The sequence below is a fragment of the Hydractinia symbiolongicarpus genome, chromosome 9 (assembly GCF_029227915.1).
Source record: "Hydractinia symbiolongicarpus strain clone_291-10 chromosome 9, HSymV2.1, whole genome shotgun sequence".
NCBI lineage: Eukaryota > Metazoa > Cnidaria > Hydrozoa > Anthoathecata > Hydractiniidae > Hydractinia > Hydractinia symbiolongicarpus.
This window is the reverse complement of record NC_079883.1, coordinates 26,872,182-26,895,190: the sequence shown is the minus strand read 5'-3', so window position 1 is coordinate 26,895,190 and position 23,009 is coordinate 26,872,182. Positions and strand designations below refer to the sequence as shown.

General features: G+C 34.2%; 6 protein-coding genes across 10 annotated transcripts in view; 3 read left to right on the top strand and 3 right to left on the bottom strand.

Annotated features, from left to right (window-relative positions):
* LOC130657557 (talin-2-like) overlaps positions 1-23,009 on the top strand; it is a 90,290-nt gene that overhangs the window by 36,994 nt on the left and 30,287 nt on the right. The window lies entirely within an intron of this gene.
* On the top strand, positions 147-5,551 carry LOC130657566 (uncharacterized). Its single transcript, XM_057460553.1, has 7 exons — positions 147-1,941; positions 2,168-2,230; positions 2,394-2,457; positions 3,363-3,559; positions 3,704-3,860; positions 4,559-4,675; positions 5,106-5,551. Exons 1-7 carry the CDS (start codon positions 1,888-1,890, stop codon positions 5,255-5,257), a joined length of 804 nt encoding a protein of 267 aa, XP_057316536.1. The 5' UTR covers positions 147-1,887; the 3' UTR covers positions 5,258-5,551.
* Positions 5,423-7,613, top strand: LOC130657569 (uncharacterized). 3 transcript variants are annotated; one of them, XM_057460557.1, is made up of 6 exons: positions 5,423-5,491; positions 5,663-5,726; positions 5,809-5,856; positions 6,047-6,282; positions 6,545-6,601; positions 6,708-7,037. In XM_057460557.1, the coding sequence occupies exons 2-6, from the start codon at positions 5,717-5,719 to the stop codon at positions 6,840-6,842; spliced, it is 486 nt and encodes a 161-aa protein (XP_057316540.1). In that variant the 5' UTR covers positions 5,423-5,491; positions 5,663-5,716; the 3' UTR covers positions 6,843-7,037. The 3 variants fall into 3 exon arrangements, with proteins under 3 accessions (XP_057316540.1, XP_057316539.1, XP_057316538.1); XM_057460556.1 differs by lacking the exon at positions 5,423-5,491 and adding an exon at positions 7,085-7,613 and having other exon boundaries at positions 5,694-5,856; positions 6,708-6,780; XM_057460555.1 differs by lacking the exon at positions 5,423-5,491 and having other exon boundaries at positions 5,694-5,856.
* Positions 7,805-14,548, bottom strand: LOC130657571 (neo-calmodulin-like). 2 transcript variants are annotated; one of them, XM_057460561.1, is made up of 7 exons: positions 14,532-14,548; positions 12,105-12,227; positions 10,627-10,663; positions 10,410-10,553; positions 8,900-9,029; positions 8,513-8,628; positions 7,805-8,000 (listed from the first exon to the last, which is right to left on the bottom strand). In XM_057460561.1, the coding sequence occupies exons 2-7, from the start codon at positions 12,108-12,110 to the stop codon at positions 7,930-7,932; spliced, it is 504 nt and encodes a 167-aa protein (XP_057316544.1). In that variant the 5' UTR covers positions 12,111-12,227; positions 14,532-14,548; the 3' UTR covers positions 7,805-7,929. The 2 variants fall into 2 exon arrangements, with proteins under 2 accessions (XP_057316544.1, XP_057316545.1); XM_057460562.1 differs by lacking the exons at positions 12,105-12,227; positions 14,532-14,548 and adding an exon at positions 11,009-11,051.
* LOC130657897 (uncharacterized) lies at positions 15,267-19,458 on the bottom strand. The gene is made up of 4 exons (XM_057460885.1): positions 19,348-19,458; positions 15,687-19,043; positions 15,416-15,469; positions 15,267-15,338 (listed from the first exon to the last, which is right to left on the bottom strand). Exons 1-4 carry the CDS (start codon positions 19,456-19,458, stop codon positions 15,267-15,269), a joined length of 3,594 nt encoding a protein of 1,197 aa, XP_057316868.1.
* LOC130657570 (uncharacterized) overlaps positions 21,493-23,009 on the bottom strand; it is a 34,236-nt gene continuing 32,719 nt past the window's right edge. For both annotated transcript variants that reach the window (XM_057460560.1, XM_057460558.1), the window contains exon 5: positions 21,493-22,524. In XM_057460560.1, the coding sequence (XP_057316543.1) occupies positions 22,399-22,524 (126 nt within the window). In that variant the 3' untranslated portion in view covers positions 21,493-22,398. The remainder of the gene's footprint in view (positions 22,525-23,009) is intronic.

The following is a 23,009-nucleotide window of genomic DNA, read 5'->3' as shown; positions in this document are numbered from 1 at the left end:
AATGAATCCATTCAATTGCGGTATCCAAAAAGCAGAGGCAAGCATAAGGGTTGGATATTGAATTGAGCAATTTTTAATATGGTATCATTTTCAGTCAAACTCGATACGGGGGGAATATGGAATTTGAAGCATGGCAATAAACTTGGACCATGATTTGGGTATAATAAGGAGCCCACGCGATGAGCCAATCAGTGGTCAATAAAAATGTGATTAGTAATGTCACAAAATAAAATTTTTGAGACACATAAGGGGACTGTTAATTTTTAAATAGAGTTAAATTGCTACTTCGTTATGAACGTAAATTTGTAATTAAACACAATTACGACACTCACGACTACTGGTCGGATTTTTAATGGAAGAAAATTGATACTCGTATCGTACCGAAATCGGTTGATATGATTGGACAAGCTTCATCTTTTGGTTGTTACTCGAAAAAGCAGAATTGAACTATTATGTTAGCTAACATGTGTTCTACTTTGACCCTTAAAACACGTGAATTTTTGTGCTTATTCTTTCCGCTATGTATAGAGGCAGTAACAAATTTGGATTGCTGGAGAATTTGCAAGTAAGGTTTATAAGACCAGCCAAGATAGGGGCGTGAAACAAAATTTAAAGATTTTATTAGAGAAATATGTGAGGCCCTTCATGCCCGCATACTAACTCATCAAAAATCGCGGTTTTCGTTACATGCCCCGAGTTCCCCTATGACCTCATACGAGGGTTGCAGGCGGTGGAACCCCACTCGGGCTACTTAAGGTCAGTCCTTTTTTATTTCAGGGTCATTTTCATTAACTCAAGTTATAAATATTGTGGCATAATTTATTGGCCACCATATGATTATATGAATAGTAAAACGCAGAATTCAACTTTTGTGAAAAATTTTGATGACGTCATATGCCATAAACGCGTTTTACCCGCAGTTTTTTCAAGCGGTTTTCCGCACCATAAAAGGGTCTTTAATTTCGCGGGAAGTAGCATAAAAGAAAGTCTTGGCATGAAGTGACTTTCGTATACTCCGTATCAAATTGAAATATTTACCTCCCGCGAAGATATGATGTTGTCAATTTCAAAAAATAGCTTTAGATTTACTAGAATGTGCGTTTTCGACATTTTGGCGATGTTTATAAACTTACAACAGGATTATCCTGTAAATAGACCACGTAAGACGCACTTTTACACCCTTTGTCGCAAAAATTGTAGTTGTTCAATGACGCAGAAAACCGCTTGAAAGAAAGAGCGGGAAAAGCGCGTTTTTAGCATATGACGTTATCGAAATTTTTCACAAAAGTTGAATTCTGCGTTTTACTATTCATATAATGATATGGTGGCCAATAAATTATACCAGATTCTTTATAACTTGAGATATTGAAAATGACCTTCAAATAAAAAAGGACTGGCCTTAAGTAGCCAAAGCATGCCGTGTTTTCACGTGGTAGGAAGGTGTTGGTAAGTGCTTGAAATAAAAGGGAAGAGGAATAGCTATTCTTTCAACAGTAACACCCCCGTCCCTAGGGTTTGTTGCCTGGTGTCAAAGGCGCTGGGGCTTACGTGAAGACTAACAGTCCACGGTCTCAATATCAAAAAGGTGAGAACCCCTAGGGACGAAAATAGTTAAGTAACTCCATGCAAGGTATCCGTTAACGAAAAAAGATTTGAATACTTAGGTATAAAAGGCTTAAGTAAGAGCACCATTTGACAGTGTTTTCTATTGTGTAAGAAGAACGAAAAGTAAAGTATTCACCCATATTTTGGAAAACTTTGGTCTAGCTCAAAGAAATGGCGTACTTTCGATAACGCAAAACAAGACAAACAACGCTGCACAGCATGAGCTAAACATAGATGCCTATAGTGTAAAATAACCCTTTCTTTTAGTGGGATACGGCCACAATGAAGATTCCATCAACGTTCGATGGCGCATGCGCAGGTGAAAAATGCAAACAGGTGACATATACGTATTCTTAAACTAATAAGTTTGTAATTTAGATATTCGCCATATTTTTATGATAAAAACAAACATTCATTCAAAGTTATCTTTACAGTGCAATAGCTTTTCGAACGCTGTGTTGATCAACAAGTACATATAATCTGTGCATTTAATCAGTATATATAATTACAGGTACTGCCAATTAACATTCAAAAAACTTTGACTTTTCATATTATTTTTCAGTGCATCAAAGCGTGCAACTATCCACAACCGTTTGATCTTCGTCAATGTCAATGCGATTGCGGGGTAGGTTGATTTAATGATATTAAATCCAGGATTTTTTTATGAATGATGGTTTGTGTAAATGAATCAATGGATCCTTTTGTCGAAAAAAAAATGACATTTAAAAAAAAGTTAAATAATAAACAATGTGGTATTAGATTTTTACCAACATTTTTTGTATATTTAGACAAGCGATGAGTGCTTCTTTGGCTGCTTGTTTTACGCCCAGTTGACGGGCGCATCAGACCAAGGTAATAAAAATCATAACTTAAATATAATTATATTCTCAACCTACCTAGTAACATAGCTACAACCGACTGATAGCCTTGTGGTAGAGCGTTCGCTTCCAGTGCGGGAGGTCTTGGGTTCAAACCCCGGCCGAGTCATGCCAGAGACTAAAAAAAGAGTGAATCTATCCTTTCTGCTTAGCGTTCGGCATAAGAATAGGATTGATATCTTAGGCGGTTGTCCAGTTGAGCGATTGCTGCGCTTGCACGACTTTCGTAGCTCAAATGGGAGCTTTAAATGCGCTAGGACCCCCTTCGCAGGACCCTCATTGATAGCAGTACCAATAGGAACTGAAGAGGCTATCCTGAGTAAATAATTTTAATAATAATAATAATAAGTCACAAAATATAAGTTTGTCCCTACAAATAATTTTGTGGGTCGTTTCTATACTAGGTGCATTTTTAATGTTCAAAGTGGACTTAGGACCTTATTACTTTATTTGGGTATAGTCTCAAAACATGCTAATTGTTGCTGACGGCAACGTTGCCATTATCCTCAAATTTCGGATCCCTTGTGGGCCGGACGCGGATTATTCCGTAAAGCAGACGTGTTACTAGCGCATTTTAAATGCTGATTACCTAACCTGCACATCTGAAAGAGAATTTCCGAGTTGATGCTTTTTGCCAAATTCGTAAGAGGGCCGTAAATGTGCCATTGTCTCCATATTTTTGTGATAGCTTTCAGCTACTCTTTGCAATTCCGTTCATAAAGACTAATACAGATAGAAATTGATGTTTTTTCTGAATCCTTTCTCTCCTTCAGCTCTGAGCAACCCTTAAAGCCAGTAGCTAGAAAAACAAGTTAAAAAATTTTTTAGAGTGTTGAAAACATGTCAGATAGAACATTGTCATCCATCATTTTTTTATAGAATTTATCACGCTGCAACCGAGAAACCGTCCAAATGCATCGCAAAGTCTGATAACAGTTGGGGCGAAAACAAAAGCTGACGTCCAGTTAAGCTGGCCCAACGTAGTAACAAGTGCTGGCCTATTTACAGTTGGAAGTGTCTACGCGATTTCACTGGATGTGGATTATGTAGGGCATCGTGAGCAGGTTTACGGACTGGTACGAGCGATTGAATATATATATATTTTTATAAATGTGTTTCTTCTCAAAATGTAAATTCAAACTAAAGAATCTCAACCTACGCGGGGCTTCTTTTCTCGGTACTTAGTATTTGAATATAAACATTACTTTGTTATTTTTCAGACAACAAAGAAAACCTTCACTCTAAGTTTATCTGATATATGTTCAACATTCGGTTTATACGGAAGATTCGAAAGAATCACAAGAATTACATTCAGTGTTTATCCGATCAATTTTAATGGATGGATTGAAGCTAGCAGAATAGAGAGTACAGAAATACGTAAGTGTTCACGAGGTCATGTGCCATGGCAGTATATACCCAGGGCTGTGTTTTAATGAGGATTCTCACTAAACGTCCGAGCCCTAACCCTAACCCTAACCCTAAGAAAAAAACTTAGAAAAAAACTTAACAAGGCATCTAAGTTTTAAAAAAGATTTCTTTCCTTCTCCGCTGTTATATTTCCAAAGATTTCTTAACGGATCGCAAAAGTGGATGTTTCTGACAAGTAGGTATATATTCAATAAAGAGGATTAGAAGGGGTTTAAATTAATGTTCTTAAGTCCGTTTTGAAAAATGTTTTATGAAAAATAAATAGTATATTTTTTTAAATATTTTTTGAAAATAAAGTACTAGTAAGCCTGTAAAAAATTAACGAACATTTGCACATGGTAAGTCACAGCTACCATCTTTAGACAGAAGGTTTAGTATTTTAATATAGATTAAACAGTGACAGTGGACTCTCCCTCTCTCTATCTCGCAGGACCAGACAATTTGTTAGAATCCGGGGCATTTTGTGATAAGTAATTCAGGCGAGGGATTTATGTAGAGAGTTAAACCAGTTTCTTATAAAAAGAAACTTGTATTACCATTTCGGAAAAAGTCTCCTGATCAGGAGCTTATTAAATGCTTCCTTTTCCTATTAAGTGTCAACAAAAATACAAAAGTGGGCAATATAAATGATTCTCTTCTATTTGTAGTACCGCAATCTATTTCTCCAGTTCAAAACGTCATTATTGAAACACCCCCTGCAGTTGTAAAGAACTTTCAAGGATTTCCTGTATTGACATACACTGTCAAATGGACACCTCCTTCAGGTAAGAGCGTCTTCACAAGGGTATATATTTTATAAAACCACTTTAATACCTATCTTTTTCACCACCATAAAACGTCCCTTTTTTCGCGCCATTTTAACTGACAACAAGAAGCTGACACGGCTTGAAGATTCGCGCCTTTAATTACAACTTTCCTAAAAACGATATTGTGAGAGAATTAATACAATACAGTAGATGAAGCTGTAGCTAAAATTACGAAAATTAAAAAAAAATATAAAAACAACAACTTTAATTTCTTCCTGAGTTTGAAGAAGAAATTGTCCTGGTTGTGGGAATATGAAACATATTTCTAAGTGACACAAAATCAACGTCCTTTTAGCATCATATTTTTTTATTGACAACGCGAGATCTTGTCAAAACCGAGGTAGTACAAATAGTAGTAATTGTATAGCCTCATGTAACTTTATTTTAGATCCAGATACCTTAGCTGTCCTTAACAAAAAAGTCAAAGTGTCTTATGATATTCTGAATTGCACTTCACAAATTAACTACCAAGCAATTGTTCGACTTTTGAACATAGGAGAACAATTAGTTGATCTTGTAAGTATTATTATGTTGCCATGATGAATCTTACTCGTCTTTTCATACTATAATAACTGAATTATATTTTTAAAGAAGAAGAAACACAAAACTCCGTGGAAATGCATTGTTATATCTTAGACGAGAAACGCATTTCTTCTTCAAAATTCAACATCATTTTCACGGATAGAATATTTTGTTTAGAACAACTCAACGACGATACAAATTTATAATACAGAAATAGGTGACAGATTGAGAGGTTGCACCATTGTTGTGAATGTAAGTTTGCTTTCGATCTTATTTCTCTCTTTTTTTCTTTTTTTCTTTTTTTCTTGTTCTCCTTTTTTTCCTCTTCCTCCTTTCCTTCTTCTTCTCCTCCCTCTCCTCCGCATCCTTTTTCTTCTCCTCCTGTCTTCTTAAATACTAATTCATTATTTCACATTTCTTTAGGTAACAACATTACAGGGTGATTGCTTACTTGGTTCAGTAGCCACTAAAACTGTCATGTACAATGGTAAGTCATCATCTCATTTCAAAAAAATATCCTCTTTTATCCTCTTTCAAAATTAATGCATCATTTTCACCCATTTTTTTAGGTTGCGAAACAGTACCTGGTGACACATGTCCTCCTGTCACCACGCCTAGTATGTCAATTATCTTTCTATACTTTTTGCATCTTCGTACCCTCATATGCACTCTCATATGCACCCTCCTCTGGACCCCCGCGTGCTTAAATATTGTTAAGAAATATGTATACACACCTTATTTAGTTGTCCTTTATATTTATCTAAAATGTTCGTTTTTTTTAATTTAATTTGCCCTGTTCATTCACAGAACCAACCGATGCACCAATCACAACGCGTAGTTTAACCATCACAGGAAATGGTTGTACCACGTGTGAAAATCAAAGTTGCACAGTTGGCTTCCATACAGTAAAAGTTGAATGGCAACCTCCAGCTACCTCATCACCTATACAAAATTACGAAATATATTGGGGAAAAGCTCAACCATTTTTCCCGGGATTTCCCGATTTGGTTGTGTTCGCCGGAAAAACAGAAATTGCGCCAGCGGTATGTATAAATCACTTGATGTGGTATGTTGTATGCTTTACAAAGGAGAAACAATGTTGATTGTGATAGCGATTGATAATAACCCAAATTAAATTAAAAAAAAGAAATTGTTGAAAAAACGGCTTATAAACTATAGTCTGTAGGTTATTTTCCCCTTTTTATACAAAAATATATTATTATTATTTTTATTATTATTATTATTAATTTTTCTAGTCATCTGTTTTTTTTGTGTGGAAAATTTAATTTCTAGTTTTACTTTTAGACAGCTACATCTTATACTTTAAACGTACAACCAAGTATGAACCCATTAGGAGTCATGGTAAGAGTTTTGTTTTCTCCTTTTTCATCGAAACCAGCGAATAGAAATAACAAAACTCGACGCATATGACAACCTTTCTGATGAACGTTATTGATTTTATGTCTAGATTTCTGCTATTAGTTCCACATCAGATCCTCCACGTCCTCTAAGTCGAAACTACGTTTTCCTCGATATACCAGGTATTGTATATTATTTGTCTTTTTTCCTATTTTTTTTTATTTATATTTATATTTATTTATAAGAAACTTGACAAGCCATCTTCCAAAAATTCTACATCAATTTTTATTCTAAACTTTCTGAATGGGTTTCCTAATCAAATTCAGGTCTTTTATATCAAAGCGTGTAGCCTTCCTAAATAAGTACATAGGAGTCTAGGTTCAAGGAATTCATTATATCATGATCAATTCTTAATAATTTCGCTGCTAATAGGGTTACATTGCAAACATTTCGCATTGGTTTGAATATTTCTTGTTTTTTATTTAGATCTAAACCTCGAAAATCTGACGTGCCCGCAATAAGAAATTATTTATGAAGAATCAGAAGAATGCATAAGCCAATAAGATTGCTTGCTTTTAGCGCCATCTTGAGCTGGTTTCTGAATGGCATCTGAAAAAAAATGTTATATATAAATTCATCTTTAAAACTTTTGTATAGTGCAACTTTTTCCCCAGGGCTCTTTTTCATTCTCAAAGGAAGCCCTGGGGACGAGGTTGGTGTATAGCACACTTTATAAATATGTCGCTGAATGACAAGTAATTTAAGCAATTATTATTTGTGGAATTATAAGGATATTTTTGCACATCATCTTCATATGTTGTATATCTTTACTCCAAGATATACTCATGCCTCGTTATTTTCACGTTTATATATATAATATATATATGCTATATGTTTTATATGCGTCGTTAAAGATATACATGAAAGAAAAAATGTTGATAAGAAACACACTTTTTATATTACAATCCACAAATTGTATTATGTTTCTATAAAAAACAAACATATAATCTCTCTCACTAAGCCAATTTTTATTTTAATTTATCAAAGGGTTATATTGTTCGTCTTTAGATGAGCCTCTTTTCCGAAGGTCTTGCCCTTTCTACGCAGGAACAATAGAGCCTTTTCACAAGTAGTGCCGAAAATGAAGTTCTCTAAATGTTAGTCTTAAATATGTTTTAGGGGCGGACGATGAGAACCAAAAAAATGTCGGTTTTTTAGTGTTTTTTTAAGACTCAGTTTAATTTTTCAAACATGAATTATAAAATATAGATTATGAAATATAATTTTGTGAACAGTTCACCCGATCTTCTTCCGATCTTTACCCGATCTGGTTACGGATTGGACACTGCACGTCGACATTGACTCTTCACATGTGGTACTTCCTCCATTAAACGTTTAAACTCTAAAAAAATATTATACAGTGAGTTCCACAACTAAACTTAACTCTTTCAAGGATAAAGCATGGTTGTAAAACACACGTAAAAATTTATACAGCTAAGAAGCCTACATTCTCATACTGCAGTAGATTTTTAGCCATTTTTTAAAGACAACTCTTTAATACTCCGTTGCCGGCTGCGTACGCAAGTGTTTTAAAATGTTTCAGAGGGGCCAGATTGTAAATTTATGGACCTTTTTGTATTACGTAAACCAAGAAGGCCCCACCATGATTGGTGTGTAGTAATCAGACATTCAGAAAAATTTTAACCTATCAAATAGGCGTGAAACTGCGCTGTGGATTTTATTTTTGTACTACAGTATAAAATTTTTTAAAGCAATCGCCACCACATTTCAAGGATTTAGTCTAACTTCACTTTTTAACTAGAAACTAATTGTAAGATGAACAGCAACAACAATAACAGTGGACAAACTTTTAACCAATTTCTTCAATATATTTTGCAAGGAATTGCAACTTACCTTCAAAATCAATTCCGCCATCTTTGTTTATATCAGCGAATTTCATCATTTGCGAAACTTGCTTTTCTGTTAATTTTTCCCCTAACGATTTCATCATGGAGCGAAGTTCTTTTGTACTAAAAAAAATTAGCGTCCTCTCATCTATTTCAACTCCAAAATATTATTTCAAAAAAAAATGGGAGATAAAATTGAAATGTCTAGTTTACCGTGTTTCAAAGCCATTAAATTTGTTAAAGGTCTTAAAAGTCATCTTTATGGCCACGACAAGCTTTAAATTTTTCAGGCAAAAAGTCAAAAAAGGTTGTCGTGATTTCAACAAAGAGGACACAAAACTAGAGACTTATGGTTTAAAAAACACTGTATTGACTTGAAAACTGAAAAACTTACGATATGACGCCATTTTTGTTGCGGTCAAATAACATAAAAATATCCTTGGTTATGTTTTCTTCTTGTTCATGATGTGAAATATACGAACACATCATATCCAAGAACTCATCAAATTCGATGACGTCGTTGCCTAAAATAAATGTAAATTATCAACACTTGGCTAGCTGTGTCAACAGGAAGAATATTTCTTTTTATATAAGAGATCGACCAATCCTTAGGGTGAGGAGAGTATATCGGGTTGGGGGTGAATACTGCTTCATGCCTGAAATGGAAGGTCAAGTGAGAAGTTTTAAAATTGGCTTAAAAATGGTTAAGTAGTACCATGTCTAACAAAGTCAAACACTGTCAACACCAGATTTCGTTCATATGACCCATAATTTTCGTCAGTGGTTGGTCTAAATTTTCGTCACTTTAGTGGCAATTTTGTTTCGGCCAATGACGGGGCAGGGAGGGTGAGACGAAAGTGAATACATAAATTCTAAAAAAGAACAGCTTGTGTTTAATATCAGAAACGGAAAGATAAAAATGATTTTTTAGGAATCACACTTTTTTGTAATATGCAGTAAATAGTTTAAATTTATATTTATTAAAACAGAGAAGACGTATAGTAAATGATATAAGGGTTGAAAAATTTGAAATACAATATAATTTCTCCACTTCTCTCTACAATATTAACATGGAAAAATGATTTTTAAATATTTCTAAAAAATACAACTGAGCCCTAACTGTTGGTCTTTTGGTCCTGTCAGTATTTAGCATGAACTCGCCAATTCAAAAATCAAACTCACCGACGCTCTAAAAGCTGGTTTAGTTTTTGGTAAAAACAGTCGCTTCTGTGAAAGGGAAGAAACAGACGTCTAATCGCTAAACATTGGATTTATACTTGTTGTATTTATAAATATATATTAGAATTTCATACTTTAAACATTTGTATTAAACTTCGAAATTGCCTAACCCTTTTCCCGCAATTTAATTGACAGTCTCTTTCCTTATTTTGCAAAACTAAACTCCAGGACACTCTTATTTTCGCAATTATTACATCGTTACAGTAAATTTTCTGTTTCAATCACTTGGTAAAAATCTCAACTTGTCACAAATTGAAATATCTGTACGATCAAAACATACGAGCGTGTCATATTAAACATTTTTTTGATGCCGGACCCCTTATCCGGTTATCATTAAATATATCACGCCTATATCTGTTTTTAACACTGCACAAATGTCATGTAAGTATCGTTAGTTGTATGACTCCGTTAAGTAACACAAAAGCGCGTCTTCCAAAGGGAGAAGTTTCATTGTAAACCACAAAGAAGTAAAAATACTCAAGCATCAAAAAGTGAATTTTTTGTTTTTGAAAAGTTAAAAATGATGGAAACTGTGAAGATTTTCACAAGAAAAATAAAATATATCACAAAGTAATGCCATTAGAGTTGCACTAGAGTTTTTTAGGCCTAGAATCGTTATTACCAAATTAATCAAAAAGGCCATGGGAACGAGGTTTAGCACATACCATTCTTATCCACTTTCTTGATCATTTTACTAATTTCATCGTCTGTAGGTTTTTGTCCCAAACGTACCATTACATTTCGTAATTGTTCACTGGATATCATACCCACGTGATTGGTATCAAACACGTCAAATGCGTTCCTGAAATCTTTAAAGAATGTAAAAAAAAATGTAAGTAAAAAATTATTGTTTTAAATAAATTTTTTTTAGCATATACGTACCAAGTAACTGTTCCTTTGTCAAACTATCACGTGGTCTCTAAAACAAAAACAAAAAATGATGATTATTGAGTGCCTTAGAGTTATCAAGAGATTGTCTTATACTTTTTGTTTCAAATGAAAAGGTGCGAAAATTAAACTTGAGACTTGAGCCTAAAACAATATGTCTATGCGTGCAGATGACTTAATGTTGACAGTTGGCTTATCTCGAATGACCTGTTTTCACAATCATAGTGATTGTAAAAACAGGTCACTTTGAAATCTTCGACAACTTCCACAAAACAGAGCACAGTATTTCTTAACCTCAAACTCGTCTCCAATGTTTCTCCACGCGCTGCCAGAATATCACATGCGCAGAAAAGCCCTGGGAACAACATTAACTTACTAAAAAAATTTCCTGGAACCTGAGGTGCTAAAAGTGGACATCGACGAAGTTATAGCTTTCTTGGTTCTTGGCTGATGACCCTTGACCTAGGAAATTTTAATTTCCGAAAGCATTAACAAAGCAAGTATATTTCGCGAAATATCACATTATCTATAAACCGAAAAATTTCTGTTTTTAACCATTCTTGTTCCTAGGGTTTTTTTTCGCTTTTCAATTTGTGGCCAGGACGTATACCAGAAAGCTAAAACAGATCTGAGCACGAGATTGGTTATCTTACCTTTGTTTCAAAAATACTTTATCTAAATTTTTTGAAGGGCCATCATTTTGCCTATAACAACTATTTAAAGGGATAATAGCCTCAAGGATGGAGGGTGTATACGTGATTTATCATCAGAGATAAGAACAAAAAAACCGTGTTAAAATAATTCACAAAATAAAAATTCAAAAAAAGTAATGATAATAAAAACGACAACAACAAAAATAATAATGAAATACAAAAAAAATAAAAACATATAGAGTTCATTAAACATAGAACTCTCTATTTTTTTCTTTTAACTTAAAAGTTAATTTTTTTTGCAGTATTTTAGTTTTTGGATAATAAGTTGTACATTTTGCGGGAATCAGACATACCGAAAAAAAATTTGACCTAATTTACAGTCATTTCCTCATTTTATTTCTTCCCTTAAGCTATACATTTTACAGGAATCAAATACACTGAAAGGTAGTTGGTAGAAATGTTTGTTGGATGTTAAACACATCACTTCTTCACTTATTGGTTGAATGAACGAAAAAGAAATTTTTTAAAAGAACGCCTTTGAATTTAATCTCGCAAAACGCACCTCCTTAATCATCTAATTTACTCCCCAGACAATTTCTTCCCTTTAAAGGTCTCTTTTTCTTTTCTTTATTTGTTCTCAGGACGAAAGACAATAGAAGGGAAATATTCCAGCATTCTTATAAAAGCATGCATGATACACAAAATATTTTCGTAGCTGCAGATCACATGTTGTCTGCATATCTTTCCGGATGTGTATACGAAAATGTAGCGGGAAACAACAGTTTGATAGTTTCATTAAAAACAAACTTCACCACTTACCGTCATTTTTGCTTTAGATTAGCGTTTTGGCATTTGACTGAACGTGCCACATACTCTCACATCAGGCTTTTAATGTTTTCAACTTTATTTCCCAACGCGATCATCAACTTCGCAAATTTTTAACTATATAATTAAAATACAACAGAGTGTTATCAACGGATAATATACGTACTAAATACTCTCCACCACGGAGGAAAAATAAGCAGAATAATCAAACGGATACAACTGTCGTTAAAGATTACGAATTCAAAGCGAGTTTTGGAAAAGTGAAATATATAAATAAAATTTAAACATAATTAGGAGGATAGAGAGAAAGATAAGAGGATAACGTATTCTCCTAGGATACGATAACCTTATCGTATCCTAGGAGAATTATTGATGTAAACAACAAAGAAAAACCTTTTTGTGTTCTATACTTTGTGCGCCAATTATGAACTGCATTCCCTGGTTCGCATAGTCTCCAAACTGGGAAAGGGGCGAGGGGGTGAGGGGGTGAAATACATTAAAAATTAACAATTGGATGGAATAATAGGAAGAAGGGTTTGGAAAATAAAAAAACATGCATATTTCGAAGAAAACGCTCCTTTAGGGTTGCTTTATTTAGTCATCTGTATAATAATAGCCGTTGACTGTCTGTCAGCCAAGACGAGAGGGCGATTATTTGATACTGCAGAGTAACTAAGTTTTCTAAAAAGGTTAATAAAATACTAGACACTGAATTTTTCAGAAAAAAATCCGATGTGACCATTATAAGTGTGGTCACATCTTTCCCTCCTCTTAAAAACAGTCCGAATGTTAATTACTCTTTGGTTGAGTAACATAATTCGCTGAAATATTAGGAAAAAAGGGTTTCTAAAGTATTGTCTACATGAGCAAAGTATAACAGCAAGTAACCAATCAGTAGGCGCAGTCAGTATTTGGCTGCAAAATTATTATTGAATATTACTATGTTAAAAGGCACAAAATAATTATTGAATTCAAGCCTAGTTTTGCTTTTTGTAGTTATACACCGAAAAAAATAATGCAATTCTCTCAATATGACTGTAGAGCCTCCGTCTTTGTACAGAGATGGAAAAGTGTTGGGTATATCTTCTGTCACCGTTTGATGGTTTATGCTTATTTGAGGACGGTGTTAGAAAAACCTTTATTGAGCTATGTAAAACAAAATATCATCTATACTCGGTTCCTGTCTGTGAGCAGGAATCAAAGATGGTAGCTGTGATTAGCAACTGGCGAATATTCTTGTGGATTTTTTCACAGATTTAACGACTGATGTCTGCAAATAGTCTTAGAGAAATGCCGGAAACGAGGCTGTACTCCAAACTTCGTCGTTTCAAAGAAATCGGGACTATGATGTTGCAGAAATATATTTTCACACACTTTTCTATAAAATTGTAAACGAACGAATCCAGAAACCTTCTAGCATGCTTTTGTTACAAACTTTCCCCATCAGTACGCCCTAAACGGACGGATTTCTTTGCGATTAAGTTCTGTCAGGTATTACTAACTAGTCTTAGATAATGTTTTAAAAATTAATAATTGGAGAAGTTGAAACAATTTGGGGCGGGTTGAAAAATAGAACACATGAATATTTCGAGAATTAATGGTTGCTTTTTTCAGTACGCCGTTCTTGATTTTTTTATTCAAGTTTCTTTTATTCTCATATGCTGTTATAAAAAGTAACAATAAGGGAGGGGAGACGATTATTCGGTGGTCTAGAGTAGATAAAATGATTCTAGACATACTTACCTGACCCACGCTCCTAATGAGGTGTGACACTGGGCTTAGTACCCTAGAAGTTCACGGGAAAGAGAATGCGTGAAGCTTGACAAAAGTTGGATGAAAAGCATTTATATCATAATATCAAGGCTTCTCAAAAATAGTGATTTAAAAAAGTAATTTAATAATATCGCAACAATAATATATTAGGAGTAATTAACTAAGTAGAATTGTTTTTAGACCCAACCATACTGTTCTTCTTCTGTACTGTTCTTCTCAGTATGATAATTAAAAAAAATGCTGCGTAAATAAAAAAACTAATTTTCATTAACGTGAAAAGAAGCAACTGTTTTACCACAACCAGCATTATGACTCTATTGCCAACACATTGTAGCTACAAGAAAGCGACGTAACAATGATGTATTTTAATGACGTATTTTAAGGGAAACTAAGATTTATTTCTTTACAAACCTCTTTGTGCCGTGATATACAACTTACAATTATCTCGAAGTCACGCTGCGTCGAACTTTTTGTCCTGTACATTAAGAGTTTGAGTTAGCGAGACTAGACTGCGCTTACGAAGCAAGCGTTTCGTTGTGACTACAATTTTTAGTTTCGCGAAAACGAACGAAAGACTTCAACATGACAACCCAACAAAATATAACCACCGAAAGAAAAACGAAAATATATTAATATCTTTTTATTTACCATTTGGCTAAGTACGAAAATCGCAAGTTGTGATTGGTCGAATGAGATATGTAAAATAACTGTGATTGGTTGATAAGTTGTGTCAATATTTAAAACGTTAAATGTTCTTTTACATACGAACGGTGTTGATTGAAAAGGGAGTTGGCTTATTAAAACATGCTCTTATACTAATTATGAATATAAATATCTTGCGCGCGTCTCCATTCGAAACAATTAGACATATGGTGACATTTTATGAATGTTTATACAAATTCAACCTAGTTTCCATGACTTATATTTTTGGACTGAACTAAGAGCATTAAAGGTTGTACTATGCATTATAAACGGCGTACATAAAAAATTTGTTTATGAATCCACACTCACGTGAGAATTGTACTCTCAACACTTCAAAAACCTTCGCGGGCAGAAATATTTGTTGTGGTACCAAAGAAGAATTATTGTTATTGAAGTTGATGATAAAAGAAAAAATAAATCGCTAACTTTGCGATTCTCCCCTTTTTTATTTATTATTGGTCATGAACAAAGTTTTTGCTTGTGAAAATCATCCCCCTTAAATGACCATGCACAGCCATAAAAACTTTGTGGAAATTTAACACTTAGTTTAAAATTCCTGTATGTGAATGGTCTTACACCCTTGTTCCCAGTGATTTTTACCTCTTATCTCTCATCAGTAAGCCAAAAATACCTTAAGGGTGATGGTATTAGTATTTGGGTCGCAAATATGGAAAAGGAAAATTAATCAGCAATAGTAGTAGAATTCTTTTCCATCAATATATCCATCTGTGTATATTTATATACAGCTAGAAACTATATACGTAGGAGAGTAGATGTTTTACTCTATTATTTTGACGCCACTAACTAATTTTGTAGATGAAAAAACCCACTGTGGAGAAGATATGTATCATTGTGGTGATAAGAAAATTCACAGCAGGACTAGTCTGAAAAACAGAACTCATAAAAATGATTAACAAATTCATAAAAAAATAAATACTGTATTTAAAAAAAATTGTTATATCTGTGCATAGTGTAAGGTGGATAATATCTCCTTTGCATTCTTTCAGCTATTTCTGATCGCTCGTAGTCACTATATCTATTTTCCCTTAAGGAACGTCGTGGGTGAGTTAAATAAAAGTTATAGTCATGGCTTGAAACAACCCTTTGCGTCATACTTTGTCGGGATGGTACAAAGTTTGGATTGTACCGTGTGATGTGTCTAGAATGAGTAAGATATGGCAAGGGTTCTGAGGGATACGGATAGGTCAACATTTCTCCATTGAGGCCAGTGTAGCTATAGGGCCTTTGATTAACCCTTGGTAATCTAGTTACAGATGGCGGTCGTGGGATGTGAAGTTCAGTGAAGGCGTAACTGCTATTTGATGATACATTATTATACGTTATCTGCCTTACAGTGTTTCTATGATTAGCTTTGGGGGAGCTTCTGTTTTGAGTTTGGGGTGGTCTCGGTTGGTACGCATTAACGGATGGTTGCGATGCGAGGTTCGTCTGGTTACCAGCGACAAAATTTCGAAGGTTACGATTATGCTTTGCTAAGTACGTGTGATAATCATCCATCGGTTCCGTAATATTCGCAGGATGGTCAAAATATGAAAAACTGTGCATATTTGAAATCATATATGGAAAGTTCATACTTCTATAATCGTGAACTTTTTCATGAGACATATTTAGTCTTTGTACTAGCATGGAAGACTGATCTTGCGGTTGTGGTTCTAATTCCACTTCTCTTTCATTGTCAGAAGGCTCTTGGGAACTTTCAACTCCCGTTGGATAATTTAGATCTGTTACATGACTTTGTACTCCAGAATCCTTTGTAGTCGTTGCAGTTGACGGCCCCGGTGACGCAACAGGAGCAGGGTCAGCACGGCCATTGTCTAGAACCAAGACGTCAATATGATGGTAGGATGCCTCTGCTGGGTTAACATTACTCGAAATTCCGGAATTTGCGTTGGAATCACTCGATCTCGGATTGGAGTTTTGATTGTTATTTTCATCTTGAATGACTTCATTTTCATTAGTTATGTTTTCACCTTCTTCACCAAGCCTCTGTCTTTCTTCTTCTCTCAATTGATCTAAACATTGCTTTCGAACGTCTTGTAGCCAAACTTCCAGTTGATTATCCCCGTAAAAACCATGTTGATTTTCCAACTTCTCAAAAGTGTCATGAGAATCAACAATGTCCTCGCTTAATTCTTTCTTTGAGCTATGATTTTCCTCTTTTGTTAAGCTGTTTAATGTCTTGTGCTTATGCGTCAGCGCTTTTAATTCAGATAAAGTCAGATCACTGTATGATAATTTTTTTTGGTTTTCTTCTCCTTGGTTGGTGTTACCATCAATGTTCACTGGCAATGCAAAACTGTTCAACGAATCTTCGTATTGATCTCCATCACCATTTTTATAGTCAGGCTCTTCGTCACTTTTGATTTTATTCGTTTCGAGTTTGTCGTTAGCAAAGTCGATAAGTTCATCCAATACGTTTATATCTGTTGTCACATGTGTTAAAGCATTCGAGTGAGCTGAGTTAGCTGACCTGGAAGTAAACTGCTGCACTTCCTCCGTTTCAGGGACTGGTTCTAATTCTGATAAAGGACGGAGAGACGTTCTTCTTTTGGATAGCTTTAACCCTGAGCTCTCCAATGGAGGGTGTGTAGGAGATGATGCATTTAAAGGTGGAGTCATGGGGACATCTGAATCATGTTCAGTGTTGGAATAAAGAATATCGCTTGCAACTTCCAACTTCTCAAATGATCCATTTGTTTTCGATAATGCGCATGCGTTCAAATAACTTGCATCATCATAGTCACTGTCGTAGTAAAATGTTTCTTTTGATGAATCATGAGATATCTGTTTGTATGGCTGGTGTGTTGAAATCGGTACTTTTTCCTGTGGCACTACAGGGGTCATGCGAAGTGCGCTTTCACTCAAGTCCAGTCCCTTTTCAGCGCTGTCGTTAGTTGTAACCACGTTATTTTTCTCCTCTTGATTTCGTAATGTTAGTAGTTCGTCTTCCGTATGTTCGAGCACAGAGTCTCCACCATTGGTGTCATTTTGCAAAACAGTATTATCAACGTCTATTATCAATTCGTTATAAGGAACCATCCGACCGTCGTCGTCAGCATGATACACTTGTCGCAGTTTTATTAGTTTGACCAGGTCTTTTATTTCAATAGCGTTACTCAAATTTTTATCTAGCTTTTGTCTTAAATTTTCCAACAAAATTTCTACTTCTGTATCATCTAGCGTTCCCTCATCTACTTCATCCATAGCGTTTTGTTTGTCTTTACAAGTTTCTACAGATATATCATTTCCTATCAAATCATTTTGTTTTGAATTTTCGTGTACCGGTTGTTTGTTATCAGATTTCTCTACGTGGTGACAATCTGAAGTAAAGCAGTGTTTGCATATAAAGCCTGTATGTGCGTTGTATAAAAACGATAAGCGAGTTGAATTTCTTCTTGAAGAAGTAAGGGGAGAGCCTTCGTAAAAGTCTTCTTCAGTTTGAGGTAATGGTAAAGTGCTACAAGTTTGATTATTTAAAATATCACGGTTTTCGGTAGTAGTGTTTTCTTTTCTACCCGGTGTTGTTTCTGCTATATCCCATTGGTTGTTTTTATCAAAAATCTTGTTCTTAATAAAGACACCGGATTGGCTTATATCTGATATATCGTCCAATGAAATGTGAAAACCATGATCCGGCTTCTTCTTATTAACGACCAGTCCGGAACTCATTTCTAAGAATCCGGGACTTGTTCCGAGGAAACTTACAGTGCTTTCGTTTAATGACAAATGAAATCCGGTATTCCGAGATTTTTTCTTAGTTGCATTTCCCTCTAACAAACCACTATGACCGGGCTCATATCCATCTTTATAAAGATTTAAACTATCGCGGTGTTTAAAGACAGATCGACCGCCGATAATTTTATGAGCATCTGGTGAATCTTTTATCTCCTCAAATAACCCGGATTGTTTTTCAACAGGTAAAATCTCTGATTCGTCAAGAAGAGATGCCATTTTGGCAATTGAATCCTTTCTTTGCAGTTCTTTCGGAGATGTTTCATTTTTTTTATCACACTCTATGTTTTCACTAGTTTTTGTTTTACCAGTTCTTTTAATTTTCTTCTGTTTTGTTTGCGCTTTCACCGGGTGGGACTTTGAAGAAGATTTTGTTTTTTTTCCAGCGATCGGTTTCTTGGTTAGTATATTCCATTGTTTTTTGTTATCCGTGGTCGGCTTATCTTTAATTTGAACAGGTGGCTTTTTATCTAATATTTTCTTTGTTGATGCCTCCGCATCTTTCGCGCCATTTTTCTCAGTGTTTTCGTCTTCGTTAGGTGCCGGTGACGTTTTCTTCTTTTTAAAAGTGACCAGAGAGAATGTTTTCTTTGTCTTCTTCGTTTTATGAAGTTCTTTCTTGTTGTTCGATAAATCCTTGCCCTCGGAGATAACTAACAAAGATTCATCTGTGTTTTTCATAACCATTTGCAAATATTTCCTACTCTTTATTCAAATATTTTTCTTTTAAAAGCAAATTTCGTGAAACATAACATCGTGATAAATTTGCTTCATTTTAGAGTTATGTTTATTATTCATCAGGCGAGTTATATTTTTGTTTCTTTGTTATGGTAACTGACATAAATTCAAAATGGTACAATGTAGTTCCAACTGAAATATTCATAAGATATTCAAAAACTTGCAAACGTGCTCTTAGAAATAAGAAATCTATACATGTTATAAATATATGAATATATAAATATATAAATATATGAATAACAAAACATGCTGAGTCAAATCATTCAAATACCCTGACAAGAATGTCTCCTAACCAATCAAAAGCTTCGCAGTTTCGCAATGCTTGACTCTCAAGCAGCATCCGCACCAACAACATAAACAAGTGTAAATTGCTAAGTGACATTGTTTTGAAAACATCTAGTGCGCATGCTTAGCAACTGACAGATATATATTAGCGCTCGAATTGACCTTTATCTCGCTATAGTTGTCATAAGCTGTTAAACCTCGGTACCAAACCCCTTCATGAAAACTTAGAGGAGCTTTTGAGTTGTGATGCACACTATACGGTATGCTTACAAAACAGTATAGAAATTTATTACCGTGTTTCTGCGCTTAAAAACATTAAAATTTTCGTGCTACCATATTGCAATAATTACTTTCTTATTTATTTATTTATTTTAGGTTGAAAAGGTATTTATTGTTGTTAGAACAAATTGAATCAAAAGTTGCACTGGACAACTTTTTAAGGTTCCTCTCAATTATAAACGATCTAAAAAGCCCTGGGGACAAGGTTGTCGTTAATTTCAAAACTCACCTCCCTCGAAAAAACAAGTTGATTTTATATGAAAGAGCTTGAAAAGTTGTCTATTAATCTTTTTATTTTTTCAAAAAATCTTTCCTGGTTAAGGAGATATAGTCTTGAAATTTAACCGATTGTGCACAATTTAGACATCATCTATAAGGTGCTTAGAAACATTTGCTAGTATGAATAATAATCAGGGTAATTAGGTATTAATATTCATGTAAATATGTTTAAAATATCAAACTGGATAGGTGAAAACATGTTTACATCACCACAACCCTTGATAACCTCATTTTTCTAATCCATAACGTCATGCAATTATTAGCATAATTATAAAAACTTCTAATCCAAAAATCTTGAGAAGCGATTAAAGTTTTTCAAAAAAATTAAACTTGTAACGCGTAAACAACTTTCCATGCTACTTAATGTTTTGATTTTGCATTGACAGCAATGAGCATGCGCACTCATTACTGTAGGTAGAAAATGTAAACAACATATACCACGGAAGTTGAATAAATCATTTAAAAACAAAATATTCGTTTTTAGTGAAAAGTTTATTTCGAAGAGCTCTAGGGACAAAAGTTTTGAATCTTGTCTTTCTAAAAAATCCATGAATTTCACCATTAAGCTTTTTTACCCCATGCGTTTTACCTACGAAATTGCGCGCGCATGTATAGTTAATAATCGATAATTATTACAATTCAGGAGGATATTTTTATCCTAGTTGCACTTAAACCGAATAGGGTTAAAAAGAAACAAATGGTTAAAACTCGAACAGAAACAATTAAATAGTTTTACTTCGAACTCTTCTTATGAATATATCATATGATGAAAGAATATTATAAGGGAAAAAACAAGATTTGCCTTTTCTTCATTCCCATATACTGTTTTAATTTATTTACAGTCAAAATTAAACAAGCAAATGAATTAGATTCTTTTTTGCTTATTTCATTTTTATTTTTTTTATTTTTATTATTTCAATTAATAAATTGGGTGGGATAAACGCGTTGGGACTGACCAATGGGTTGAGGGTGAAATGTGAGGGATGGATATTTTGTACTTAAGACTACGATTTGAGTTCAAACTCCTGCAAAAAAACTCGAACTTTAGAGGTTTTAATCTCAAAGAGCTATGGGGAAGAAAATGGCATTGGTGTTGATTATGAAATTTTCAACAATAAAAAAGCCACATGGTTTTGAATCGATTCAAAGGGTACGTTAAACAATTATGAAAGATATTTCAATATAAAGAAAATGATCGCAAAAAATAATTTCGCAAATAGCCTGTTTCAATGTATTTTGAGGGAATGCACTTTCGCGATTTAATCAAATCAAAAAATCGCAAAAATTTGTGTGGTTTTCTTCATTCACCAAGATGTATTACCACCTATCAAATCAAACAGTAAAATAATTCCTCCAATATGTTCAGGGGAATGGACTAAAATTGCAATTCTTTCTCAGTCCACAAATTTATTTACTGATTACTTCCATGTTGTTGACCAACAGAAATAGTAGATATTCGTCAATATCTATTCCTGCCCGCATAACAGAAAGCGAATAAAAAGCCCCGGCAGTTACGAGATTTCAGTGCAGGCGAAAACACATAAACGGGTACAAAAGGGGAAAAACGAAAACGTTGTGCACCATCATTCAGCTTTTATTAAATTAACAATGATCGTGGAGACAAATAAACAAACAAATATAAATAAATAAATAAGTAACTACAGTATCTGTGTTCAAATGTCTCGATTATCCAAATTTTTGAGGTGAAAAATTCCTGCTTGTCGTAAACCTTTTATCAAATACGCTTGATCGCGTACACAGTATTTTTTTGTCCAGCCCGTTTCAAATCCCTATCTAATTAGCGCCCAATCTAGAACAGTTTCAAAAGCGAACTTTCAAATAAGGCATTATTTAAAAAATCAGCTAAGCATTTCCAAGTTCTCTTTAAATTCATTCCCAGTCCTCAACTAGAGCTAGAGCTGAGCTAGAAAATCACGCCAAGACGTAATAGGGAGAAAATACGAAATACCCTATATATAACAGTGACTCGTTTAAAAAAGGGATTGTAACTCAAAAAGTATCCACAAAGAAATTCAATTCCGATTTACACTTAAAAGTTTAAATCTGAGTAGAACAAAAAGACTACGTTCTAATAACATATTTACAAAAAATCAGTAACTATAAATAACTTAGAAAAAACAAACAAACAATTACAATATAGCTACAAAATATGTTACGCATGACGTCATAAAAAAAGGAAAAGTTGTATCTTTACAACTAAGATTTAAGTTGAAAAAAAATTACGGAGAAAGGGGCCATTCAATAATTACGTTACACTAAAATTGTAAAAAGTCATTTTTTAACAACCCCATCCCCACACCTTGCAATGCATCGTAGCAAATCTAGAACCATCCACCCGAAATTCGAAATTCAATTCGAAAGGTGTCTTATTTATTTAGGGAGGATTAAGAAAAAGTAAAATACTAATTAAAATGCCACAAATTCTTAAAAAAGACATACAAAAAAATTACATTACGTACTAAACATTTTCAGCATCAAGCAAGCCTCGATTATTTTTTCGAATTATGACACGATATTTTCTGCAGATACGATAATACATAACACTATCGATGAGGAATAGGATCGTGTTGATAAAACTAAAAAACTAGAAAAAAAATAATAACAGTAGTAAATGGAAAGATCTCCACAGTTAAAATAAGAGAATGCAACAAAGAAAAATCTCCACAATTAAAATGAGAGAATGCAACAAAGAAAGATCTCCACAGTTAAAATGAGAGAATGCAACAAAGAAAGATCTCCACAGTTAAAATGAGAGAATGCAACAAAGAAAGATCTCCACAGTTAAAATAAGAGAATGCAACAAAGAAAGATTTCCACAGTTAAAATAAGAGAATGCAACAAAGAAAGATCTCCACAGTTTTTTTTATTATTATTATTATTATTATTACTATTATTTACCCAGGATAGCCTCTTCAGTTCCTATTGGTACTGCTATCAACGAGGGTCCTGCCAAGGGGGTCCTAGCGCATTTAAAGCTCCCATTTGAGCTACGAAAGTCGTGGGAAGCACAGCAATCGCTCAACTAGACAACCGCCTAAGATATCAATCCTATTCTCGTGCTGAGCGCTA